This window comes from Lithobates pipiens, unplaced genomic scaffold (genome assembly GCF_037356315.1).
Source record: "Lithobates pipiens isolate NorthernLeopardFrog02 unplaced genomic scaffold, aLitPip1_a1.2 Scaffold_10, whole genome shotgun sequence".
Lineage (NCBI taxonomy): Eukaryota > Metazoa > Chordata > Amphibia > Anura > Ranidae > Lithobates > Lithobates pipiens.
The window spans coordinates 231,885,786-231,907,685 of NW_027507686.1; the positions used below are offsets into that span (position 1 = coordinate 231,885,786).

The 21,900-nt window shown below is 42.4% G+C and overlaps 1 protein-coding gene across 1 annotated transcript in view; it reads right to left on the reverse strand.

Annotated features, from left to right (window-relative positions):
• PAMR1 (peptidase domain containing associated with muscle regeneration 1) overlaps nucleotides 1-21,900 on the reverse strand; it is a 115,250-nt gene that overhangs the window by 24,956 nt on the left and 68,394 nt on the right. Inside the window, exon 7 of the mRNA XM_077462960.1 lies at nucleotides 458-670. Coding sequence (XP_077319086.1) covers nucleotides 458-670 — 213 coding nt within the window. The remainder of the gene's footprint in view (nucleotides 1-457; nucleotides 671-21,900) is intronic.

Consider the following 21,900-nt stretch of genomic DNA (forward strand, 5'->3'; position numbering starts at 1 on the left):
CAGGCTTCTAAAGAAAATAAAATGAAAAAAATGCACATTTTACCTGCAAAAAAAATTTGCATTTTTTATTATGAACTTATCCTTTAATTGAAGCTTGCATCAGATTGGAAACGAATAACTGTTTTTTTAATCCTTTTATGACCAGATGTCCATGTTGGTTAAATTCCAGGGTTCATCTGCAGGCTGAAGGCTTTTCTTATTTTTTAATAAAGCCCCTATGTGATCACTATGCCATGGCTGACATAGCAATTGAATGATTTGGAAGAGCTCTGGTTCCCGATCATCAGTGGGGACCACAACAGTCAGCGACAGCTGGAATTGAGAGCCAGAAGCTGCACAATGTATTTACTCTCAGGAGAGAAGGAGCATGAAGGGGGGCGGCGTTTACATTTGTAAACGTGTCCCCAGCAAGTTCGCAAACAGTAATTTATTTATATAATGTAATATTTTCTCTTACCTTTGATACAGACAGGTTGTTTCCCAGACCATTGCCCTGTTTCCAGGCATTTCCTCTCCTGGTTTCCACTGAGGACATCGGAGTTGTTACAGAAGTAATGGATGGTGGACCCCACCGCCACTTTATTCCCAACTCTTTGAAACTCCTGTTCTGATAATTTTCTATATCCGTTCAGTGGAGGTCCTGGATCCACGCAACTCTTTTCTTCTATTACTAAAAACACAGGAGTGAAACAGTAAAACTACAAAACTAGAAACCATTTAGAACCTCTCTATTCACAAATACTCTATATTACGCTAATATATCTCATACACGGTCCAATGTTGTGTTATAATCGTTTAGAGCAGGGGTCTCCAAACTTTGAGGGGACCGGACTATGGCCAGTGTGAGTAGAAAAGCCCCAACATCAATGGGAATAAACAATGCCCCATCATTTGGAGGAACAATGTCCCGTTATTGGTATCATTGGGAGGAATAGTGCCCCATTGTTGATATCAAGGGAAGGAATAGTGTTCAATTATTGGTATGTAGCAAGGTCCCAGGCCTCCTTTAGGCCCCTTTCACCGACCCGTGATGATCCGCTCGCTCAGCGGGGATCGCTCCGTTGTCCCCGCTGAGCCGGCTGCGGACAGGGCGGTCTCCGCACACTGTGCGGGGACCGCCCTGTCAGCTCTCCGCTCGCCTCTATGGGGATTGGATGAACACGGACGGTCTGTCCGTGTTCACCCAGTCCGCTCTGCAGACGGATAGAAAAATAGGATTTTCCTCCGTCTTCAGAATCGGACTGTTGCGGAGGCGGACAATAGCGGGTGTCTGCAGATGTTCATCCGCAGACACCCGCTGTCCCATAGGGATGAATGTATGTCCGTATTTCATCCGCAAACGGATGGATGAAATACGGACATATCGTCCGCATGTGTGAAAGGGGCCTTAGTCTAATGAGAACCCCCAGAGCCAAGTGCTGCTGACATCCTTCAGTATAGAGTGGGTTGTAAGGCATAGTGGGTGTAGTGCAAGATACTGTAGATTCATGGGTGTCATACACTTCTTGAATGCAAAGAGATTTTATTTCTCTTGAACAGAACTGTGGGAGAGAGGGTTTAGGGCCAGGACACCCTTAAGGTAGTTGCAATGTTAATTGGCAGACTCTGAGACTTCTACAGGTATATAGCCATGCAGGGAAAAGCATCCAGCAAGACACCACATCTGCATGTGTAGAAATGCTGTCTCCTATGGCAACAGCCTTATGCCCCGTACACACGATCGGAAATTTGGCCAGCAAAAGACCGATGAGAGCTTTTGGTCAGAAAATGCGACCGTGTGTATGCTCCATCGGACTTTTGCTGGCGGAATTCCCACCAGCAAAAGATTGAGAGCAGGTTCTCAATTTTTCGGTTCGGTCGGAAAAAGTTCCTATCCGAAAATGCGATCGTCTGTACAAATTCCGACATGCCAAATTCCTACGCATGCTCGGGAAACAATTCGACGCATGCTCGCAAGCATTGAACTTCATTTTCTCGGCTCGTCGTAGTGTTGAACGTCACCGGGTTCTTGATGGTCGAAAGTTCCGAGAACTTTTGTGTGACCGTGTGTATGCAAGCCAAGCTTGAGGAGAGTTCCATCGGAAAAAACATCCAAGTCTTTTCTGACGGAAAATCCGCTTGTGTGTACAGGGCATAAGGATGATTCCTAACGCAACTTAGGAGTGAGTCTCGGGAGTGAGCATGCATGAGTGCTCCTATGGGAAGCAGCTTCTCGTTGGGACACTGGACAGAGAAGAGGAGCCAGGAGTGCTGGTGGGGACCCCAGAAAAGGAGGTTCAGGGATGCTCTGTGCAATTACATTGCACAGAGCAGGTAAGTATAGAGCTGTTTGTTATTTAAAAATAAAAAATTCTTTAGATCCCGTTCACACTGGTTCAACTTGTCATGCGATTTGACTGGTCAATTCACATCACAATTTGCACCCTTTTGTCAGCAATGGCAGCGTTCAAATTGGTGCGACGCCGACTTTGCAGTGCACAACGATTTGAAAAAGTGGTTCCTGCACTACTTTTGGCGATTTCAGGTGCGACTTGCATAGACATCTGTGCGTGTCGCTGCACCTGATGTTGCACTGACATGCAGCTTTGAAATTGTGCAATTTCAGATCAAGTCATACGATTTCAAATACAATGGGAATGAGGGATTAACTCACTAGTGCCCAGTCAACGCTTAAATATTTTCAAATATTAATGAACATTTTTATAGAATACGTAAAACCCTTTTAGATGCATTAATCTTTCCACCTTTATTCTCTGTGTCATTCTGTATGTGACTTATTCTCATGCATATCACATATGCAAACAGTTTGGCTGTCAGCATGCAATTAAAATCCCCACAATGCACTTTTCTCTCATCCCATAAGTGCAGTAACATGAGTTTAAATCCATTTACAGTACATTTCTGTAAAGTTCTATTGGATGCAATCACATGCTCTGCAGAAATAGGTCAGAACACGCAACACACTTATAATGTACTTTTCTTGTATGTAAAAACACATTACATTGGAATTATTTTGAAGTAGATTGGGTTAGTATTATTTCATTTAACTGAATAATTAACTAAAATAGTACTCACTTTTGTGAGATACTGTATATGATATATATATGTGTTTATGTATCTTCATGATGATGATATTATCTTCATTGCTCACAGTTGTTATTTTACCAGAAACATGAAGAACATTAAAAAGTAGCTATGAACATTTATACAAAACTGATGTTTTATATCATATACAGTATCTCACAAAAGTGAGTACACCCCTCACATTTTTGTAAATATTTTATTCTATCTTTTCATGTGACAACACTGAAGAAATGACACTTTGCTACAATGTAAAGTAGTGAGTGTAAAACTTGTATAACAGTGACAAGCTGTACAGGGACATTTGCTGTCCCCTCAAAATAACTCAACACACAGCCATTAATGTCTAAACCGCTGGCCACAAAAGTGAGTACACCCCTAAGTGAAAATGTCCAAATTGAGCCCAATAAGCCATTTTTCCCTCCCCAGTGCCTTGTGACTAGTGTTACAAGGTCTTAGGTGTGAATGGGGAGCAGGTGTGCTAAATTTGGTGTTGTCGCTCTCACTATCTCATACTGGTCACAGGAAGTTCAACGTGGCACCTCATGGAAAAAGACTTGGAGGATCTGAAAAAAAAAAATTGTTGCTCTACATAAAGATGGCCTAGGCTATAAGAAGATTGCCAAGACCCTAAAACTGAGCTGCAGCACTGTGTCCAAGACAATACAGCGGTTTAACAGGACAGGTTCCACTCAGAACAGGCCTTGTCATGGTCAACCAAAGAAGTTGAGTGCACATGCTCAGCGTCATATCCAGAGGTTGTCTTTGGGAAATAGACATATGAGTGCTGCCAGCATTGCTGCAGAGCTTGAAGGGGTTGGGGGTACTGTGACATACTGAAGCCGAGTATGAGCCCCTTCCCATTGCAGACTGGGCCACAGGGCAGTATTCCAACATGATAATGACCCCAAACACACCTCCAAGACGACCACTGCCTTGCTAAAAAGGCTGAGGGTAAAGATGATGGACTGGTCGAGCAGGTCTCCACACCTAAACCCTATTGAGAATCTGTGGTGGGGCATCCTCAAACGGAAGGTAGAGGAACGAAATGTCTCTAACATCCACCATCTCTGTGATGTCATCATGGAGGAGTGGAAGAGGAGTCTGAAAAGTTATGCTAAGCATCCATCTTGTTTCTGTCAGCCATCTTAATATTCACAAACTTCCATTTCACAATATGTACAGTTTGAACACCCCTTTAACTTCTCAGATAACTGTCTCAACATGAGATTCTTCTAACCCGTGTGTTCTCACACACTTATCTATAACCTTCACACTGTTTCTCAGCATCTTTTAGCTACAGAAGGAATTATGTATCTTTTCTTATATTAATTCAGCTAGCTTAGAACAAAGAACAATAGCGTTTTTGTCTTGACCAGCTGTAATCGTCTTGATGTCTACTGCGCATGTCTTATTCTGTATGACGTAAAATACCCTATATTATTTGCTTTGTAAAATCTCAATACAATTAGTTCTCGAAGGACGCCATGGTGTGTGTGTGATTTTATTTGTCCTTTGAGAATTGATTCCAGAGCGCTCTGAATTTATACAATACATTGGATCTAAGGTCTGAGAGGTTGAAGGGACCACCCTAGACACAGGATTAACCCTAACAGAACTGGGAGCTCGTCCCGGGATGGATATTAACCCTTAACGGACTTGGAAAGCTACTAACGGCTCGGTAAGTGAATTCTATTCTTATTGAGTGAAATTGACTTGCCGCAGTCCAGGTGTCAGGTGTGTGACTTGGCTTCCATCCCACAGAGATTGCTGTTGGGTTATAGAACCTCTCATAAGTATACATAAGTTGACCGGTCATGACCTTGGAGGTCATATAGTGTTTTGGGGACACTTGTAAAGGTTTTGGTGACCTTAAAAGAGAAGATCTTGGCGATCTTAGAAGAATAGGTTTTGGGGACCTAGGAAAAATTTACAGAGTACTCTAGAGTTTTCGTTCTGTTCGGTACAGAACTGGTGACTGATGATCAATGTATTGTGTAAACTTTGTGTATGATTGTATAACTGCTTTGCTTTAAAAGTATCACGCTGAATGAATTGCGCTGAGTGTGTATATGTGGACTGCTATTTTGTTTCCAGAACCAAAAGGCATACTTGGTGAGTAGTATTCCCGGAGGTTATAAAGTTACAATTTGGGTAAAGCTATTTTGTGAAAGGTAAACAGATTAATGTACATTGCAAGTTAAATTCATCTGTGGTTTAAATTTGTCTGAAACAAAACGGCAGCTCCATGAGCAAGATTGTGTGTTTATTGTATGTCTGAAATACTCTTGAACTTGTTCCAAATTTATTCTGTTACAGTCTTGAAGTGATTGTAGCTGTATTAGTACAAAAAAGTGTCACGGACAGTACTGATAGTTTTTGTTAAAGGAATCTAGGTTGAGGTATTGCCTAATTGTCTGATTGTCTGCACCGCTAGGTGGCAGTCAAGCAAATAAATTGTTTTGCTTTCATAGGAAAATGAAACGGAGCAATGCCTAGTTAACCCTTAGGTGGACCATATGGCAGGATGGACAGAAAGCCGGTTTGGGCATTCTGACAACTTTGGATCCATTATTGATCCAGACTTTCCTGGGTAATCTCAAGCCCCATTTAGTGGTCCCAGTCAAACAAATGATTACTGAATGGTCAACACTTTCTAGAACTGACTTTGGCAAAGCTCTTTCACAGAAAGATGTCTCCACACAACATTTCCAAGGGAATACGAAGGGGAACTTTAGAGGCAGAGGAAATTTTAGAGGCAGATTTAGAGGCAGAAATGGAAGAGTGATGAGTCGCTCTAGAAACAATGGATGTTTCAATTGCGGTGCTGAGGATCACTGGGTGAGTCAGTGTCCTCACCCCACCCCTTCTCAGACTCTCGATTCCAGCTCTGTCCCTAACCAGACACAACAACCACAGGCATCCATCCAACAAGGTCCAACATTTCCAATCAAATGGGGAAATCAACAACAATGATGGGGCCCGGAGGGTAGTGTCCCAGCTTTTCCTTTTGTCTCAGATGATTTCACTGACAGTAGAATGTAGAATGCCCCAGGGATATATAGACTCACCTGTGGTCTATTCTATAGTACTCCAAGCCACCCTCAGGCCTTGGACTGCCCCTCATGGTTCTGTACTGTTGCAATATGTTGATGATCTTTTGATTTGTAGTTCTTCAGAGGAGGACTGCCGAGCTGATAGCCTATCCTTATTGAAATGGTTACATACGTGTGGTCACAAAGTGTCTAAGAAAAAATTACAATGGTGTAAACAGGAGGTTGAGTACCTAGGGTTTGTGCTGTCTCCGGGAGTTAGGAAAGTCAGTCACAAAAGAATTGTTGCTATAGTGGGTCTGCCCCGCCCACTTACCAAGAAAGACCTGCTAACCTTTCTTGGAATGATTGGTTACTGCCGCCAATGGATACCTGACTGCTCTTTCTATGACAATATATTGAGACAAGCAACCCTCTCTGAAATGTCTGATATTGTAAAATGGTCTGATGAAATGATAAATGCTTTTACCATGTTGAAAAGTGCAATGGTTACCAGCCCGAGCCTCAGCCTCCCTGATTTTAGCAAAATGTTTCACTTGTTTGCTAGGGAAAATTGCAGAACCATGGCGGGAGTACTGGCCCAGGAACATGGTGGGAGACTGCGCCCTGTAGCTTTTTTCTCAAAGGTGGTTCCAGTACAGGTGCAAGGCATGCCTGCTTGTCTCGTTGAAGCTTGAAGCGTTGGCTTTTTGTTCTATGGTCGCAGAGTTGGCAGCACCATTTACCTTGGGCCATAACACTACTTTATACACCTCACACAGCGTTACCACACTCCTCAAAACTTTACATACTCAGCATATGTCAGCACAAAGATTGAGTGGGTATGAAGTCATCCTCCTGTCCAATCCAAACCTGAAAATAAAAAGTTCAAACATAAACTCTGGCCCAGCTCCAATTTTGAGTGCCTTATTAGGTCTTAAAGGAGAACAGGATGACTTACCACCACCTCATGACTGTACACAATCAATACATCAGGACACTTCACCTAGAGCAGATATGCTTTCAGTACCAATTCCTACTGCACAAACAGTTTTTGTTGATGGCTCTTGCAGCAGACCGAGTGATAATGTCTATCATGCAGGATATGCTGTTGTCCAACTGCCGGATACTGTCCTCGAGGCCAATCCAATACCCTATCAGTCTGCACAAGCTGCTGAATTGATAGCATTAACCCGTGCATGCCAGCTGTTTGCAGGAAAAGAGGTAAACCTTTACACTGATTCCAGGTATGCTCATGGTGTGGTTTGGGACCATGGTGTAATATGGCTTCGCAGAGGATATGTGGCAGCAGATGGAAAGAGCATCTCACACTCTGACCTAGTCACAGCATTACTAGATGCAATTCAGTTGCCTTCAAAACTAGCTATCATGCACTGTAAGGCACATACAGGCCAAATGACTGATATAGCCAAAGGTAATGCACTAGCTGACAGAATAGCTAAAGAAGCTGCATCTACACAAAAGGCAAACATTCAAATGCCCATGCTAACACCTCAGCCATGTTCCCTGAAAGAGACACATTGGCTCACAGAACTGCAGGCTTTTGCCACCCCTGATGATATTGCGCAATGGAACTGTGATGGGATGGTACAAAAGGATCCTAAAACAGGATTAATCTTCAAAGAGGGGAAGCCGTGTATTCCTGTTGCTAGCGCCCCCCTGTTCATTGCACAATACCATGGACTGGGTCACAAGGGATGGCATGCCACATGTGAACTTCTAGATGCAGATTTTTTCATTGCAGGATTACCTAATCTAGTCAAAGCTTTTGTAAGGAGATGTGTCACTTGCATTAGGAACAATCCAACAAACCCAAAGAAATCAAAGCATGAACATCTTGAGTACCCAACAACACCGTTTACCCATTTACAGATAGACTTTACACATATGCCCAAAGAAGGAAAGAAACAACAATATCTTTTGGTTATCGTGGACATAATGTCACGCTGGCCCGAAATTTTTGTCACCAACAATGAAAACGCACAAATTGTAGTGAAGATCCTCACACAGGAAATTATTCCTAGATGGGGGTGTCCATTGCAAATAAATTCAGACAATGGCCCAGCTTTCACAGCTAAAATATGCCAAGATCTTGTAAAAGTACTAAAAATAGACTGGAAATTTCACCTCCCCTACCATCCACAGAGTTCAGGAATTGTAGAAAGAATGAATAGAACAATTAAAGACAGGATAAGGAAAGCTACGGGTGGGAATTTTGGCAAGTGGAAAAAAGTTCTCCCAGCTGTATTAGCTGAAATCAGAATGACCCCTCACAGTGTGACGGGTTATTCCCCCTTTGAGGTACTCATGGGTAGGCCATTCCCCACACCGTGGGCTAATCATCCCTTGATGGTAGAGAAAGGTGATTTGGAACAAATACAGGAGGAATATGTAAAAAAACTGATTGAAACTCTTGATATTGTCGAAAGAAGAGTTGCTCGCACCTCTCCTTCTTCTTCACAGGTACCAACCCACCCGTTCCAGGTCGGTGATCAAGTTGTGGTCCAGAGGCTTCAGAAAGGTCGAAAGCCGCAAGAGGTTCCATTCGGACCAGTGACCAAAGTGGTAGCCGTCACCAGGACCGCCATCCTTACAGAGGAAAGTCCTACTTGGATCCATGCCAGCAGAGTAAAGAAGGTTGATCTAAGCCCAGGAATCCAAGAAAGGCTGAAAAGAGGTGAAGCAGGTGTTTTAAGTCCTCAAAAGACAAGCACAGACATAAAGGACAGTGATGTCACTCATTTCACCACAGACTTCTGGGAAGGCCTTTTGCCTTCTGGTGATGTTTCTACTTCTGATCTTTGTCCCAGTGTGGATAATAACTAACTGTATTTTTCATCCTGAAGACTTAGGTGCCTTGAAACTCATATGTGGTAAAAGCGAAATACACACCAACCATACTGACTTTCACCTCAGAAATCGCAGTAAAAGAGATGTCTCTAATGAATTGATCAAAGAAACAAGTTTTTCTGGAAAAATGTTACTGTTAAAATTTAAATATGCTTACGCTAGAAAGTCAGGATATGAAAAATGCTGGATTTGTAGTAAGTTGCACCCAGAAACTGCTAAAATCCCACTCTTAGCTGTCCCTCTGAACCTCAAGTCATTATTGGAAAATACTCTAGTCTTAAGTATTAAGAATGTCTCGGAAGGGTACCGCAATCAGAGTATTATGTTTTACACTTTAGGAAAGACACATGAACCCGAGTGGTGTGTTCAGTTAGGCAATACATCCAACGGAATAGGTATGTGTTCCAAGTCTGTATTTAACATTTCAAAGGGTATTCCCTTCCACACCAGTAACATTATCATAGGTCATATGTGTAGTTACAAAAATCAATCGCTTAACAACACCATTAGTGAACTTACTACATACAGGAACACAACCTCTGGGATACTTGTGAGTAAACTTGTTAGTGCTGCATTTGAGGCTGGAACTGAGCCCCAACGTAGTTCTCTAAGAAGTTTTTCATTGGGAAACAATACATATGTATGCTGTGCTAAAATTTGTTACCCATGGATCCCCGCAGGAGTGAAAGGATGGTGTTATTTAGCACAGTTGGTACCAGTCATGTCAGCCCTAGGCCAGAATCAGGAACATCACATAAAAGTTACTTCAAGTCCAGTACATAGGTTAACTTATAAATACAAGAGAGAAGCCCCACCTATGTTTTCTACTTCAGATAAGTCATGGACATGGTTTCCATCCTGGACAGGATGGGGCATAACCATGATGGACAAATTAAATAACTACACTAGTCTAATAAATTATGTTATGGAAAAAAACTCCCAAGATATAGGACTACTCAATGTCGAGCTCAAAGCAATTAGAAGACAACTAGAGTTACACGAATTAGCTATTGAAAGCATGAGTGCAGCTCTGACAGGTTTATGCGAAATGACCCAAGATTATGAATGTTGTACATGGTTTCACAATACCAGCCTGGAAATCCCAGACTACTATGATGTTATTAGTCAACACCGAACACAGGTAAATGAATTAATGAAACAAGCAAGGGACATAGGTAATTATGGATGGAACCCCTTTTCTAGTTTGGGTTTAGGTGGAATGTTTTCATGGTTAAAGGACATAGTGATTATGATTATCATAGTACTATTGTTAGGATTGATAGGCTACTTGATTTTCAAGCTTATTCTACTTTGTATTAGCAAGTGTACTACACCAGACCAACCTTCTCACGCATATACACAATATCTGCAGCTTTATGTAAAAGAATATAACAAACGTAGCAAGAACCGTAGATTTCAGGAGGCTGCGGATCTGTAGAAGTCATTCCATGACTTAAAGAGGGGGTTGAAAGGTTATGCTAAGCATCCATCTTGTTTCTGTCAGCCATCTTAATATTCACAAACTTCCATTTCACAATATGTACAGTTTGAACACCCCTTTAACTTCTCAGATAACTGTCTCAACATGAGATTCTTCTAACCCGTGTGTTCTCACACACTTATCTATAACCTTCACACTGTTTCTCAGCATCTTTTAGCTACAGAAGGAATTATGTATCTTTTCTTATATTAATTCAGCTAGCTTAGAACAAAGAACAATAGCGTTTTTGTCTTGACCAGCTGTAATCGTCTTGATGTCTACTGCGCATGTCTTATTCTGTATGACGTAAAATACCCTATATTATTTGCTTTGTAAAATCTCAATACAATTAGTTCTCGAAGGACGCCATGGTGTGTGTGTGATTTTATTTGTCCTTTGAGAATTGATTCCAGAGCGCTCTGAATTTATACAATACATTGGATCTAAGGTCTGAGAGGTTGAAGGGACCACCCTAGACACAGGATTAACCCTAACAGAGTCCAGTGGCAATCTGTGAAGCTCTGGTGAACTCCATGCCCAAGAGGGTTAAAGTGGTTGTAAACCCTTACAAACCACTTTGACCTACAGGTAAGCCTAGATTAAGGCTTACCTGTAGGTCCAAGCAATATCTCCTAAACCTATATGGTTTAGGAGATATTTGCCCAAAAACGGGCACCGCTGTCTACGGCACTGAGCGCGGCAGTTCCAAAAATGGAGCTGCCGCATTTGTCGACTCCCGTGCGCATGCGCGGGAGTGATGTCATCGCGGCTTCACCGAATGACAGCGGCGGAGCTGCGAGACGCCACCGGCAAGATGGATGCGGCGGACTACAGGGGACAACGGCGACTTCGCTGGCTCCTGTGTCAGGTAAGTGACACATAATGGGCTACTATGCGATGCATAGTAGTCCATTATGCTTTACCTTTGCAGGGAAAAAAAGAGGAAGTAAACTCATCAGGGTTTACTTCCTCTTTAAGGTAGTGCTGGAAAATAATGGTGGCCACACAAAATATTGACACTTTGGGCCCATTTGGACATTTTCACTTAGGGGTGTACTCACTTTTGTTGCCAGCGGTTTAGACATTAATGGCTGTGTGTTGAGTTATTTTGAGGGGACAGCAAATTTACACTGTTATACAAGCTGTACACTCACTACATTACATTGTAGGAAAGTGTCATTTCTTCAGTGTTGTCACATGAAAAGATATAATAAAATATTTTAAAAAATGTGAGGGGTGTACTCACTTTTGTGAGATACTATATATATATATATATATATATATATATATATATATATATATATATATATTCTAATGAATAGTATCTGTGCTTATGACCCGTACACACAAGCGCAATTTCCGTCAAAAAAGTATTGGATGGTTTTTCCGACGGAATTCTGCTCAAGCTGTCTTGCATACACACGGTCACACAAAAGTTCTCTGTACTTTCGACCGTCAAGAACACGGTGACGTACAACAATACGTTGAGCCGAGAAAATTAAGTTCAATGCTTCCGAGCATGCGTCAAATTGTTTCCGAGCATGCATGGTTTTTGTGTGTCGGAATTGAATAGAAACAAACGGAATTTCCGTCAAGAACTTTTTCCATCGGAAAAATAAAGAATCAGCTCTTAATCTTTTGCTGGCGGAAATTCAGACAGAAAAAGTTGGATGGAGCATACACACGGTCAGAATATCAGACCAAAAGCTCCCATCACACTTTTTTTGACGGAAATTCCGACCGTGTGTGTATGCAGCATTAGTGTAACAAAATAACTATCAATAACAATTAACAGTGTTGACCACCAAAAGAAAGCTCTATTTGTGGGAAAACAAGGACATTGATTTTGTTTGCGTACAACGTCACACGACCGCGCAATTGTCAGTTAAAGCGACGCAGTGCCGTATCACAAAAAATGACATGGTCATTAAGGGAGTAAATACTTCCGGGGCTGAAATTGTTAATAAGCTAATTTTCACCTAAAATAATGTGATTTTCTTTAAGCACCACAATAAATAAACAAAATATGAAACAAAACCAATGTTCATTACCTTTAAAAGGAGCTACAAATCAGGCGCTTGCATCAAATAGCTATGTTCATAATAAAGCACTGAGTCATTTTTAATCTAACAAGTTCTTTTTACCTCCTGTATGGCTGACAGACTATAATCCTATTGCAGCCGCCTAGAAGCAGAATATATGTGAGATTTCTAAATATACAATGGCTCCGTACTCACTCCTATAGATGATAACCTTTGCAGTGCTCCAAATACTGCAATATAATGTACAGCCAGAAGAGATTTCAAGTTAATCCCCAAGTGACACCCATGTCACCGGAAACCATTCTGAAGCAACAGAATATTCTCTGAATCATGAAAAAGACTCACATCAAAAATTCAATTATAATGAGCCAAGAAAGGAGTGACGGAACCCATCTGGATGGTGGAATTAATGAATAGAACGGCCATGAAATGTTCATGTACTCTGATCATTAACAATGTGACACACTTTTCTCCCTGTCCTGGTAAATTGTGCAGGAAGTCAATCATACGCGGTCTGTCCCTTCTGTCACTCCACGGCACTTAAATTAGACTCAGCGATTGAGCTGTAAAGAGAATCCCAGCAGAGGTCCTCTGAGCCCTTCCATGAATGGGTATTGAGCAGGTTTAGGTATGTCATTTAGATATAAAAAATAAATATATATATATATATATATATATATATATATATATATTGTAATGTTCTATGTAGTTCCAGTAATATAACACAATAATCAGGCCTTTCTGATGTACTACAACTGACAACTAGTACCAATAGTAGTCATATGGGCTTATTATAGCACAAAGAGGTTTCCATCTTGTTGGAACTAAGATCCTTTAGTGCAATGGTCTCCACACTGTGGCCCTTTGCTTGCTTTTTTTCAGCCCTTGGGGCATTATTCATCCACTGATATCAACAATGGGGCATCATTTCTAACACCCATGAAGGGCCCAATCCCTCCCAATAACACCAACGATGGGGCATAATTCCTCCCAATGACCCAATCACACCAACAATTGGGCCCAATGACACCAATGATGAGGCACAATTCCTTCCACTGATATCAACGATGGGGCCACTATTACTCCCACTGACACCAACGGTGGGGCACAATTCCTCCACATTATTCCAACAATTGGGCCCAATGACACCAATAATCGGCCATGAATCCTCCCAATGACACCAACGATGGGGTACAATTCCTGCACTGACACCAAAGATTGACGTCAGGACCTTTTCTACTCCCAATGGCCACAGCCCAGCCCCCTTAGTTTAAAGAATAGTAAACTGCCCCCTAGTTTAAATAATTTGAGGTCCCCTGCGTTGGAGGTTCGTATGTAAGTCTTGTGTTGAAACCATTGGCCAAGAATAGAGGAGGAGGTCCCCAGAGCTTTAATGACATGGCATCATTACAGTCCCACTGAAGGGTGATTATTCTTCCCCTAAAACATGTTGTCTCGCATTAAAATCTTTTATCCTATTTTGGAATACATTTTTGTCTGGACGGTCAACTTCCAGGATGGTGCTTCAATCTTAAGCTGGCCATAGATGGATCATTTTTTATTTTTGTTTAGCCAGCGGAACGATGAATGGATGCCATCATCCACACAATCAAGGTGGATAGAGAAATTCTCTGTACCAAGACATTGTATTTTGACAGCGGGGACACTCCACTGCCAGAATAGATTGATCGTCGGCTGCAGCCCATTGGCTGTAGCAGCTGATCGGGAAAAAATTTCCAAGCCTGTTCAACTGAAGTCAGTTGTTAGATCAACATAGCCACACATGAATTGACATTGTTATTGCCTGCTGAACCAACCAAATTTCAAACCATCGATGGCCAACTTAGACCTTTAGCTAGAGAACAATCAAATAAAACTATCAAATAAAATAAACTAGAGGTGAGGGACCTGATTCCTGGCTTTCTTCAAATACAGGTTGGTTGTGGTTCTGTCAAATGGATCCGGGCTGCTCTGACACAAAGTGAGGGAATAGTCCCACAGGAGGGTGACACACCCAACTCAAGAAGTTCACGTGAACAGAAGGAACATATTGCCATATGATCAGTTCAAAAGTCCATATAACTTTTATTTCTGACAATAAAGTCACAAGCAGTAGAAAAACATTAGCCAACCCATTTCTTGGTTCAAGAAACCCCCCTACATCAGGTCTTGACTTAACGGTAGATATAGTTGATAATTCTTTGGAGGTGTCATGCAAAAAGCCTGAGTCAGATATTGTGGTGGGAAAAAAAAAACTGTCCCACAGACTTTGAAGCTGACCATGATGTACTGTTTAAAACTGAATTGCATTCATAAATCGATATAGGTTTGGGCTTTGAAGATGACTAACAGTACCGTAAAGAGGAATGTGTGTTCTTACTTGAACGTTGGTGTATGTTTCTTCAACATCTGTGCAATATTTCAGTATGAAACTTTGCCTCTGTGCAGGAGTTTCCTGTAATAAAGACCAGTCAGGGATTTTGTTAACCCAGCGGGTCCTCTCACCTTAGCCCACTCTACCAGCAAACTTGATATGCCAAGGTCGGAAAGGTTTAGACTCCAACAAATCTCCCATTTCATCAGGTTTTTAGTGGCCTCCATACACAATCCTCTATCTATCACAGAATATGAATTGTGGTGTGGTCAGGCCATGGAGCAGAGGGGGGGATAACAGTGATTTACCACGCACTTACTAGGGCTGAATCCAAAACTCCCTTCATGCGAGAATGGGAGAATGACCTACAACAACAATGGAACCTAACTGAGTGGCACAGAGCTACATCCTCCATATGCTTTCACAACTGTGAACATTTTGGCTCCATGATACATGTCTAGTGGTATTGCCCCAAAATCAGGGATCTATGGAAAAAAAAACTTTCATATTATTAGGAAAATGTACCCGTTCCAAAAACCCCACAGTATGCATTACTAAAATTTGCCAACGCTGGGGTAAAGAAATTAGCCCAAAACCTTATTAGGTTCATCCTTCTCAGAACCAAATTAACAATTGCTTGAGCTTGGAATTGCCCACGGTCTCATTTCTGTTAGTTAAGAGAAAGATATCCTGGATTATGGCTCAGGAAAAAACAGTCAGCATCCTTTTGGACACTGTAGAAAGAAATGACACTGTCTGGGAACCCTGAGCCAAATATATTTCCGGGACACTGGACCATACTACCCCATCTGGTTAGGTGCAAAGGAGGGAGTTCTACTCCGTCTTCTGACGATACGTCATTGTCTCTCTTTCTCTTTCCCTTTCCTCCCTATAATCTTTTCTGTCCTCTATATCCCTTTATTATATAAGTTTGATCCTTAGGTGCGGCTTTGTCCTAAATAGGTCACAGATGTTAAGTGCAGCAGAACTCTAAGGCCGCGTACACACGGGCGGACTGTATGGCCTACTTAGTCCGCCGAAACACATTTCAGCGGACAGTCCGCTCGTGTGTGGGCTTCAGCTGACTTTTTCAGCGTGCAGTCTGGCGTACTAAGTATTTCGGAATTTCCGTAATTCTGTCCGTCATACTTTGGTTTCAGCGGACAATCCGCTCGTGAGTAGGCTAGTTCGACGGACTAAGAATGGCGCATGCTCAGAAAGGATTTACACGGCGGAAGGTTGCATTGCTGTGTATTGGACTTCCTATTTCTAGTCCTGTCGTACGTGCTGTACACGTCATCGCACAAGCTTTCGACGGACAGTTTGTGCATCCGTGTGTGGTCAAGTCCGTTCATTCGAAAGTATGACGGACTGTCCGTCGGATTGTATGACGGACTAAGTAGGCCATACAATCCGCCCGTGTGTACGCAGCCTTAAAGACACCATGGGGACAACTCCATTTATCTTCCACTGGGCTCACAGCTCTGGTCTCCCCCAAGCAAATGTTCCTTGCTAGCCAGTCAGAACAGAAAATGGGCAACAGACGAGCGAGCTCCTTTCTGAGGAGACCACACCCCTCTATTCCCAACACAGTTAGGTCCCATTAGGAGTGTTGGGATTGAGGAGTCCTGTCCTTCTTCAGGTTATGGTGAAGGCTACACTATGGGCAAACTATGCACGTAGGACCAGGTATGTTATTGATCTGTTGCACATGTTGAACACAATGTTTATCATCTGAAGTACTAATAACTGTTTTCGCTGTACCATGTTATTTTACTCTTGCTGATACCTCAATAAAAATTGATTAAAAGTAAGACCAGTCAGTCACTGATGCTCTCTCAACTTGTGCAGGATGACTGGTTTTATCTCTGCCCCCTTCTTTTATTTTCTGCAGGCAGCCTGTAGTGGGCAGACCTGCTGAGTCCCTCATAGAGCTCTGCTTTCCGTACAGGCTATGTACATGTCACATGTACATGTTCCGTAGGTCAGCTTGCATTCATTCTCGCCACCGTAAAATATATAGATCCCTATTCATGCTAGCATAATATAATCCGCTTATATAGCGGGTTACCATTTTGATTAATATGTAATACATGGGTGGAACGCATCATTATAGCATGGGATAGAGGCGTGGAACGCACACCAAGCGGCCATTTTCGCACACAAACCGGAAGTCAGCACTGGTGACACAGAGGGATGGAATCTGGCTGTTTTATGGTGTGTACCCTATATAAAGGAGAGTAGCAGTAGTGGTAGTACCCCCCAGATGATGTCCTAGTGGACGAAACGCATCGGGCAGACTCCACTACTGCTCAATTTTTTATGATAAGCGCTTGAATGACTACTTAAATGTGAGTTCATTAATATATTTTTTAAATACATTTTTATTTTAAACGGTATTATGCTATTTTGGCCATATCTTTCTATCCTATGTTGACTTGGCTGTCGGAGATCTCTTTTTAATGGTCCTGATTACATATGTCTAAGAATTGGAGAAAGGCTATCTTCATGGTGTGACCAATTGCTCAGTGATTTGAAAGTCTGTGCCCCAAATTGTAGCAACAAGCACTTGGGACCCTGTGAATATATGTTCATTTGGGTCAATAATATCTGGTAAGCCTGCATCCGTTAAAGGTGGTGGTATCAGCACTTGGGTGAAGTTCTTTGGAAGAAGCACCTTTGGATTGTCCCTCAGACATCTTCACTTTGTATTTGGGATTTTTCTCTATGGACTTTTCATATTAATTTTCTTCATATTTGCTTTATATTCACTCACTTCATTTATATTGTTATGTATTATGCAAATTTTGTGCACTAATTTAGTTGTGTGTAATGTTGTAAGGGGGGAACACAAACTTTTGTCCTCTCCTTTTGTTTTGTTATTAATATTTGGGTTCACAGATCCATAATATTATTACTCAGCGCTACACTTTATTATACATTTTTTTTACTACATTTGTGCTAAAGATATCCATGTTTAGCGCGTTAGTTGCTAATTCTGGACAGCGCAGCGTCACATTGGTTGTATAGGTTTTTATGTACATGTCAGGGCTGGGATCACCTGCTGGTGGCGCTGGGGTTCCCTGGCTGGAAGGCTGTAATTCCAGAGTCCACCAGCAGGTGTCTCCCAGCAACCAGCAGATCCCTATTATCAGTTTCCACCTGGTGTGGCTGCTGAGAGGGTATTTAGGTCCTCCCCTATTAGTGTCTCTCACTCCACCATGCCCCCCAACCAGGATACAGTCCGATTCCAAACTGTACACAGTGGAGCGAGAGGACCCAATAGGGGATGACCTAAATACCCTCCCATCAGCCAGCATTCCAGTGCATACAAAGTAAATTTAATACTTTGTGTCTATTAAGAAGAATATTTAAATGTAATTGTGCCTGACATTTAGCCTTAACATGCTCAGTCGCAGGCTTCATATTTGTCTTGGATTCTCCAATAATGCAATCTTCCTGTCATAATACCAGGGTGGTCCCTACCACCTTTGTGTGCTCCAGCTCCTCTTGTTACATTTTCCACAATATAAATTCAGAATGGAGAGTGGATGTCCCTCATAATGGGTACAGCAGGAGTGAAGGATCAGGAAGCTGAGAGTTCTCACTAGTAGAGTCAGATGGTTTAACCCTCCAGCATCTTCCAAATACTGAAAAATCTATTTTTGGTGGATTTTATTCCAATAACTTTATAAATTTATAGCCCAATGCAGGTATAGAATTGCATGTGCTCCGCAGTTGGGGAAACATTTTGTTGCTGAGTATACTTCAGAGTATATCTATAATACTATCAATCTTATATCTGTGGATCCCTGCTATCCCCAGATGGTATTCAGCATCGTGCCAGAAAGACAAATCACACGAAACTTTCATCCTACCCTTCCAAAGCCGTCAGATTGTCGGTATATTTAATGTGACATGGCCATCCATCACTAGCATTGTGTAAACAAGTCACAGGATTCTGCTGTCCTACAGAATACATAATGACATTCAGAGCTACAGGCGGAGAAGGACCTTGCTGAATCTCATGGGGGTTAGCAGTTTCTGAGCTACAAGGTATCTACAAGGTATTACTGCACTCACAGCGCTTACACATGACAATCAACTGTAATAGAAAACCTTATAGAGCCTCCAAATCTTCCATACGCAACACAAGAGGTTTTATAAGAAGAGGAGGTAAGAGATGCCAAACCCTCTGAGTGGCTGTTGGTGATCTAAATCTGGGGTCTCCAAACTTTCTAAATAAAGGGCAAGTTTACTGTTCCGGCATCAGTGTCTCCCATTATTGGTTTTAATGGGAGGAACAGTGCCCCTTTGTTGATAGACATCAGTTAGAAGAATAGTACCCCATTGATGGTGTCAGTAGGGGGAATGGTGCTCCATCATTGGTGTCAGTTGGTGGAAAAGTGCCCCAAGGGCCTGCTAAAGGCAGGCAAAGGGCTACATCCGGCCCCCAGGTCACAGTTTGGAGAGCACTGCTTTAGAAGAAATCAGCAAATACTCCTCCCAGGCTTGTGTTTACCATCTTTGGTATACGGGGGATGAATAGTGCCCCATTGTTGGTGTCAGTAGGGGAAATAGTGTCCCATTGTTGATGTCAGTGGCCGAAAATGTTCCCCATTGTCGGTGTTAGTGGACAAAAGAGTGTCTTATATTAGTGTGATGAATAGTGCCCAAAGAGCCATATAAAGTCAAGCATAGGGCCACATCTGTTCCCCGGTCCGTAGTTTTGAGACCCCTGGTCTAAATGTAAGGAGCAGTGGTTTCTTTGGCAGTCCTGTGCCTGAGAAAAGACCCAGACAGGCAGTGCAATGAGTATTTGCCATGGCATGTGGATTTTGGCAGTCTAAAGGTAAACTTTAAATTGGAAAATGGTGGCAACCCTGAACCTGTGGAAGACCCACAAGGCACCTCATATGTAGTTGTCATGGCCTTCGCTACCACATCACATCAATTGGGCATGGTTCTGCTCATTCCAAAGGGGCAGAGGCTGGCTGTTTGCCCTGGCACTGGTAGCCACATTGAGGGATTATTTGCAGGGTGTATCCAAAACTGTAGGCTGGTGCCAATTTGGCAGAGGATGTTTGTTCTGGTACTGTTAACCATATTGAGGGAACATTTGCAAATTATATCCAAACTGTAGATATCTTGGCAGGTTAATTTGACCGTTGTTGACTATGAAAGAAACATTGGAATTTAAAGTGGTGTTCCACACACAAAAATAAAAAAATGCTTAAAATTCCTAAAGAAATCAAAAATAAAACATTTGGATTTTTTTTTTTTTAACTCACCTCTAAATGTCTGTTGCTAGGGGGTCCCTCGTAGTCTGCCTCCTTCAGTGCCTGGACTCCTGATGTCACTTCCTCTCGGCGCAGGAAGGGCTCAGCTCCGCCCCCTTCCTCCTGTCAGTCATCTGGGACACGTGACAGCTCCCAGATGACTGCGTGGCCAATCACGGCATGCGGCGCCGCTCGCGCATGAGCAGTGGGTGGCTGGCTGTGAAGCCCACAGTTGCAATGTCGGCGCCACCGAGGGAAGGGGGGGACGAGCAGGGCTTCGTTCCCCCACATCGCTGGACCCTGGGACAGGTAAGTGTCCGATTACTAAAAGTCAGCAGCTGCAGTATTTGTAGCTACTGACTTTGAATTATTTTTTTAAGGGAAACTCCTCTTTAAGGTGAACTTACTGCAGATACAGCTGTAGAGGCAGTGGGATTTATTTACTAAAGGCAAATAGACTGTTCACATTGCAGGGAAAATTGCACCTTGCAAGGAAATTTTCCCCAGCGCTTAGTGAATAAGGTGAAGCTCTGCTTATTTTAATCATGCAATCATGTGCATGCAAAAACACGGTTTTTCTTTTTTTCTTGTACGTGATTGGTTGATTGGAGGTAGGGACTGCACTGGACAGATTCGATAATTTTGGTCTGTATTAGATGGTTTCTTGGATAAATGGAGGTTTATGACTCCCTTTGGAAGTCTGGGCTTCTACCTGAACTGGTCCGACTCTGATGTTGCTTCAGTAGAAGGGATATTTATATATGAAAAAAGAAGCTCCCGGTGTCCAGAATCATGCCACACTTGATGAAAGGATATCAGTCATTTATTGAGAATCAAGAATAAGGCACATCAAGCAAACGCATTTGGGGGGAACTGCCTCCCTCTTTTTCAGGGCTATTAATACATATCAGCGGAAATAGGTAGGCTTCATGATGGTGCTCTTGTCTCTGTAAAGTGCCTTGTACTGACAGAAGATGGAAGGATACAGAGGCAGCAACCTCCGCCTTGTACATGACTGGGGAAAATTCCCTTGCCTTTAGTACTGTAAGTAAATCCCAGTTATTTTTTTTTAGCAGTATCTGCAATCAGTTTGGGGGTCTTTTGTGTTGGGGGCTCATCAAGCAACATATCAATAGGGTCGGATGCTTTTATCTAATATATATCCAGCTGCTGTTCATTCAGCACACAACCTGCAATGGTTTTGTACAACATTTATTTACAGAGCAGGGAATTTATCAAGCTGTGATCGTATATAAAATATGCCACATAAAACGTTTGACTACTTATGATTTGCACTGCTTTACTGTGAAGTAAAGTTAATCATTCTCTGTAACTTTGTAGTTACAGACACATAGGGGGAGAATGATTAATTAAAAGTTACAGGAAGCCAGAGTTTAAAAGAGAAGTATGGGTTTTCTTTTTATTTAAGAATCAAACTTACCTAGCTGGATGCAGTATCGGTCCGATACTGCATCTGCCCCCCCATCCTGCCTCTAAGACTGACAAACGAATGATCTAACACTGCCGATTGCTTGGTTCTTACAGCTCCCCAAGCAGAGAGCTGGTGACTATCAGCCCCTGGCTCTCTGCTTTGTGCACCCCCCCCCCCCCCCCCATATGGTCGTGATCCTTTCCAAGCTTGGATTGGCTCTGTGGCGTCAGACGACAGAGGGCTTCAGCCCACTGCCTGCTGAAAATGGGTCACAGGAGTAAAGAACGAACTGCACTCTTGTGATCCACA